Source organism: Thunnus maccoyii, chromosome 23 (genome assembly GCF_910596095.1).
Source record: "Thunnus maccoyii chromosome 23, fThuMac1.1, whole genome shotgun sequence".
Lineage (NCBI taxonomy): Eukaryota > Metazoa > Chordata > Actinopteri > Scombriformes > Scombridae > Thunnus > Thunnus maccoyii.
This window is the reverse complement of record NC_056555.1, coordinates 6,357,695-6,363,694: the sequence shown is the minus strand read 5'-3', so window position 1 is coordinate 6,363,694 and position 6,000 is coordinate 6,357,695. Positions and strand designations below refer to the sequence as shown.

General features: G+C 41.2%; 1 protein-coding gene across 2 annotated transcripts in view; it reads left to right on the top strand.

Annotated features, from left to right (window-relative positions):
- Positions 1-404: 404 nt before the first annotated feature.
- arid2 (AT rich interactive domain 2 (ARID, RFX-like)) overlaps positions 405-6,000 on the top strand; it is a 41,752-nt gene continuing 36,156 nt past the window's right edge. Inside the window, exons 1-4 of one of the 2 annotated variants that reach the window (XM_042403229.1) lie at positions 405-1,134; positions 3,390-3,575; positions 3,699-3,792; positions 4,721-4,818. In XM_042403229.1, the coding sequence (XP_042259163.1) occupies positions 3,484-3,575; positions 3,699-3,792; positions 4,721-4,818 (284 nt within the window). In that variant the 5' untranslated portion in view covers positions 405-1,134; positions 3,390-3,483. Of the gene's footprint in view, positions 1,135-1,860; positions 3,576-3,698; positions 3,793-4,720; positions 4,819-6,000 lie in introns of those variants that run through there. The other variant, XM_042403228.1, reaches the window with a different exon arrangement.

Below are 6,000 nucleotides of genomic sequence, written 5' to 3'. Positions count from 1 at the left end.
GACTACCAAATTGATACACATCAGGCCGTGGACCTGTATTTGATAAGATATAGTCTCAGGGATCCCCATCTGATAAGATTTAATTATTCCATAACTGTCTATACTGTAGATTGGCAGATTAACAGTGAAGATTGTGAAACAAATCAACCAGTAGTCATTCTTACACATTCTCTCATTGGGCTAACTTATAGTCAATCAAATAATAGTGAAATTAAAATATTCCCCATTTTTCTGGGGACCCCCTGGAGCCCCTTCAAGGACCCCTGGGGATTCCAGGACCCCAGGTTGAGAACCACTGTCCTAAAGAGATACACAAATACACGTAAGACGAAAAACTGCAGAACAGCACTGATTTACTTCCCCCAATGCACCTTATACCTACCATAAAGAATGCATTTATGCATCAGAATAATCGGGCCATTTTCTATCAAAGCATTCATAATACAACAGTATTTTTGCTTGATTATGTGAACTATTACTAAACAGTAAGTCCATCAATTCATTTCTTGCAACTAAAATGCAACCAAAGTGCATCTTGTTGTCATTTAGAGTGGAATAAAGAGCAAGTTTGTCAATAGGGAACTGGCCACAATATTACAGTTGTAAATAAGAAGCTATTAGTGACTTTAACTAAATTATGACTAAGCAGACAAGCAAGTGAAACAAAAACATTTCATGCTTTCAAGCGTTGACAATACAATTATACACTTATAACATTTATTACTTGTCAGTCTAAACGTTGAGCTCTCTGATTCACAAATACAGAGCTGATCATTATCTAGCGTTAGCCAACAATACACTGCATATACAGTGGTGGTAGCTACACCCGCAAAGTCGGCAAATAGACGCAGTGTAGAGACCAACGACGCTAATTCATCAATTCAGTTTATTGGTTAGCTACAAGTCGCATCATTATTACTATCATGAACCATTTAGAGTTAAAAGGAAACCAAATAAAGTAGCTATTCAGCTTGTATGCAAGGCGAATACGGCGGCTAACTAGCCTGTTAGCAACAACGAATCTAAATGGACGCAGTTTTCTTGCGGCGAAAACAGCTCAGGGTTAGCTGTAACATAATGAAGTTGATAAACCGTATTATCTTATTATCCCAGTTTGCATGGTTGGGGTTTCTGGTAAGCTGCTAGCATTTGAAGGTAACATTGTTAGCAATATTGGCAGTTTTTAGGAGGGGACTGGAATCTGACGCGCCGATGCTAACGCTTTAAACAAGAATTTATTTGATGGAAAGTGGTTGATATTGATATGGTCACAGCACGAACAGTAGATAAACTCTCTGTTAACGTGAGATGTCAGCAGCTAATAGGATTAACACAAACTGCTCAGAACAGCTTGGTGGTAATGTTGCTAAGTTAGCTACCGTTTGCTAAGCTATCGATGCTATATAACGACCGGCCCAGTTAGCCCAGAATTCGGTCGACGGGCGGGGAGTCCAAACGGCCGTGAGGTTAAACTCCGGTGTGCCGCAGTTTGTTTGCACAAAAAAGAGCTCTAAATAGAAAACCACACGCAACGACAAACACTTTTCCGCTGTCTAGTGTCAATTCCTCAAAATGGGGTCTGTAAACGTACGTCTCCGCCATTTTGTGACAGGTTTTTCATTGAGCAAAGGGGGTACGTGTAATGGTTGAATGTAACCCCATCAACAAGATATCCGCCTTGCTAGTCGCAGGGAAAAGGGATCAGGAGTAATTTTCAACCATCCCATGAGATAAAAAAGTCGTTTGTGAAGTGGTCAGCAAGGGATAGGAGCAGCTTAACACAACGCTTGCACATTTTTAGCAGCAAATTGCTCCAAGAAAATATTCACAAAATACTGAAGTGACCGTATGTGAGTAATCAAAACTTTAACATCTAAGACAATAAACTGATACTTTAACAGGTAGTGAAGAAGTGCGTAATAATGATAATGCATTTGAATTTAAAGCATAATACGTCTATGTATTTTTAGAAAATCTTCCAAAATTAACAACATTGCAAAACAAGTGACACTATATGTTAGACTAAGCCAAATCAAGTTCGGCATAGAGCTGAACATGAAAATCAATCAATATGTGTCATGCTTTTAATTAAGAGTCTCCGCCACAGATGCACTGCGACACTGTTCAATATGAAATGAGACACAAAGATTGATGCATTTCGGAAGAATATTTGTGAATAAATGACTAATTTAGCCTTCAGATGTCAATCATGAAAAAGCACATGGCAACCAGTAAACAACAATCACTCTTGTATTCATAGAAGTAGTGATCTGTTTTTATTCTTATATTATTCTAATATTGAGAGGAATTATTTCTGTTGGACATCAGAAGTTTGCCCCTATACCATATCTTATTATAGAATAATCATCTTTAATGGCCAAATGTGTTTACACATACAAGGAATTTGTTTTAGTGGCTCTCATTGTACTTACACAGAATAACAACACAACAAATCTTCATAAATATACATAAGGAATGACTATATACAGGTGAAACAGTTTCTGTGAATTGTAAACAGGATACGAATAGTGCAAAGAAGTTAGAAGTGTTGAGATAAATATTAAATGTCAACAAGCTATATGACTTTCTGCAGTCTTAAGTAACTCCATATTTGAATGAATTTATTTTATTTGAAATTATTATTTATTATAATACTTCAAAAAGTATTTAATCATGGCCTTGTTAAAGGTGACAGTAGTTTTTGTTTTCTGAGTGGGAAACCCTGTCTTCACTTAACTAATAACAGTGAAGTAAGATACTAATTTTGAAGCCAGTTATACACATACTTAGGCTTTATTTCAGAATAATAAAATAGTATTTTACCAATAAAATGTAGAGTTGCCCTCCATTACGCGCCAAGTTGGGATAACAAGGGACCTATGTTAATTAGTGTTATCCCCTCCCCCCACGGGACATTTCCAAGTACCTCCTGACCCGTTTTCCAAACAGTGAGACGAGTTGTCAGACGGTCCCTAAAAAAGAAAACAGTCTCTATTGTTCCAGCGGCCGCTCAGCTCTGGCCGGCGCAGTGCCGCATTTGGCCGCAGAGGGCGCTGCACGCATGGCAGGCCGGGCGCCGCGGCCTTCTCATCTTTTTGTCTGAGAACTGGATCCCTCTGCCGCTCTACAGTGTGTGCGATAGCCTCGGAGCTGCGTCCGTAACACACTGTCAAACCACTCCAAACGAATACAACCGCGACCAAAAGCATTAATTCAACACGTTCTGCCATGGCGTTTTTAATCTGCCGGTAAATCGGTCGTATTTCTGACTGTTCGCTGGAACTTAGTCCGGGGTTGAATCGGGCTTGCTTTCTGTGTGCATCAGTCTTTATTAGCGAGCTGCCGCTCTTCTTGCTACCAGCTATTTCTTTAACTTTTTAAACACTCAGCTTCGCGAATGACTGAGCGCCGGCGGAGTATGGGATCCTTGGTGTCTTAAGAAGCGACTGAAGTGGGGTTTAACCGTTTTTGCATGCAAAAACAATGGCAAATTCGACGGGGAAAAATCTACCAGATCAGCGAAGGAAAGGACAGGCTTTCCTGGACGAGCTGCGGCAATTTCACCAAAGCAGAGGGTGAGATTGGGGCGTCTTTATCCCCGAGAAATACAACTTTAAATCTGCATTGCATGTGACTGTGAGTTTCCCACAACTGTTATTTAAACATATGTCCATTTATTTCCCGTGTTATTCCCTCAGATCGCCGTTTAAGAAGATTCCTATCGTGGGTGGGAAAGAGCTGGATCTGAATGCTCTCTATATCAGAGTCGTCTCTTTGGGTGGATTTGCTAAGGTGAGTGGGAACTAAAAGTGGATTTTTCTCCACACTCTGCTGTCTGTCGGTGGACCACTCTACAACTCCGTGTGGGCACCCCGGGACAAGTGTAACCCTCCAGAAAAAAAAAACACAACGTTAGTGTGTCGGTGTTGGCCTTGTGCTAGTTTGCCGTGTATCTCTATGCAATGTGGTGGCTTGTGTTGTTGTGTGGTTTTGAATTGAGAGTCCAACCGCTCGGAGTCAGAGTGCAGTTGGAGCGACTCAAAATTAGCGGGCACGTTTAACATCGATTATCGGCACGGAGCCCGGCCTCGCAAAACACCGCGGAGGACATAGCGTCTCGCCCGGGCTTTTACCGGCAGTTTCCACCCGGGGAAAGCTTGATTTTTTTCTCTTTCTCGCCATAGCCATCTTTCTTCGGCTTCATGGCTGATCACAAAATGTAGGCCTCACAGGCCCATGTAGTGAATACAGTAAACGGTACAAAACCTACTCTAAAAATCACACGGCTCGCCGCAAGCTAAAAGCATTTGTTTTTGGATGGTTGTTGGGAGTTTGGCCTCGTTTGGTTTTAACGCCAAAAATGGAAAAAAGTCAAGTTAGCTTGTTAGCTATACTGCTAACTAGCCTCAACAGTAACGATAGTATCCTAAAGGGAGTCAGGCAGTTGTACTCACTGATGTGTCAAATGTAAATATGTTTCGGATAATAAACACATTGTTAGCTAATTAAACGCTATTGTACCAAGTGCTCTGCCGGATAACTTCATGTTGTTCAGCATTTTTACATGTTTTCAGCAGTTTGAGAAAGTTATTGATTAGGGATTCTGATATTGCCTCATTGTGGGAACCTGTAGCAGACCAGATGGTTGCAGTGTAACCGCTCTTTTTTTATTGCTGTTGCCGGTATTTTATCTCCTAACGCACTCATTTCTCCCTCTCAGGTTTCTGACAAGAACCAATGGATTGAACTTGGAGACGAGTTTAACTTTCCAAGGAGTTGTTCCAACGCTGCATTTGCTTTAAAACAGTACTACCTTCGGTAAGTAACCTCGCATGGCCATGCAGCTCTGTTCCTCTCAGGTAGCATGTGGGAAGTGTTTACAAATGTTAAGATGCAGTCAGCAGGATCTAGCCTCTTCGCTCTCCTCTGCTAGGAAGCAGCACTAGTGCAATATTTTGACAGTCAAAGCAAGGTCTATATTGTGTACATTTGTCATGACAAAGTGGATGTTTACTCACTTTCCTTTTCCATGTAAGAACTTTAAAAATAACTCTACATCTTTTACCCAAAAAAAAACAAAACAAAATCTGTGATCACATGTGTCTTCTTTATTTTTTAAAGTCTGGAACATACTTTTGAAGAACATCATCGAGGAGCATTTAGTCTGTAACGGCTATAAATCATAAATTAGTGACAGTTATCCCTTTCTGTAAATGGTGTAGCCAGAGGGCTTCTTGGTTTTGGTACAGCACTAATGATCGCGCTGATCTTGGTGTTGTAATGTGTATCGCATGCTGCCTCCAAGTCTCAACACAGTCAGCTGCCAGTGATGGGAGTCTGGTGTAAATGCAGCTCTCTCCAACAGCTGGCATTTGTGGTTTTGGTGTTACTTGCTTTCTCTGTACTCCTTTTCTTCCCCTCCCACCTCCCATACAACGATTGTTCCCATCACTAGCACCTGCCTGCAGGGGATTACACCTCTGTAGCAGAGAAACTCGTGTAGCCACTCGCGGATATTTTTTACGGGCAACTGCAGATCACTGGTTGATATCATAAGCAGAGACTAATTATCTGTGCACTTCATCTAAGTTGGCTTTTGATGCATGTTGAATGTGTAGCAGCTAATTTGATCTCTTAACTGTGCACAGCTGATGAGACTTGTAGTTCCTTTTTTATAAGTTCCATCAGTGTTGGTTGCAGGGAGAAACACCTCAGGCACATGTACAGTAGGCATGCAGTGCCACTGTAGGTAATGTTGGTCCTCCTGAGAACCATAATGACCACAAACCACCGTTAACCTGCTACATATTTTGTGTGCATGACAATACTCTCTAAAGCTTTTTCTTTTTTATAAAGCAAGATCATGTAATTGAGTGTAATGGTCGGCTTGGAAGCTCAGACAGCTGGCAAGACAGTGGTTTAGCTGTGTGCGTCCGGTAGAAGCAGCGATAGTAGGAGGATGTTGGGTTTCTGGGATTTGATTTCAAAGTAGAACTTATC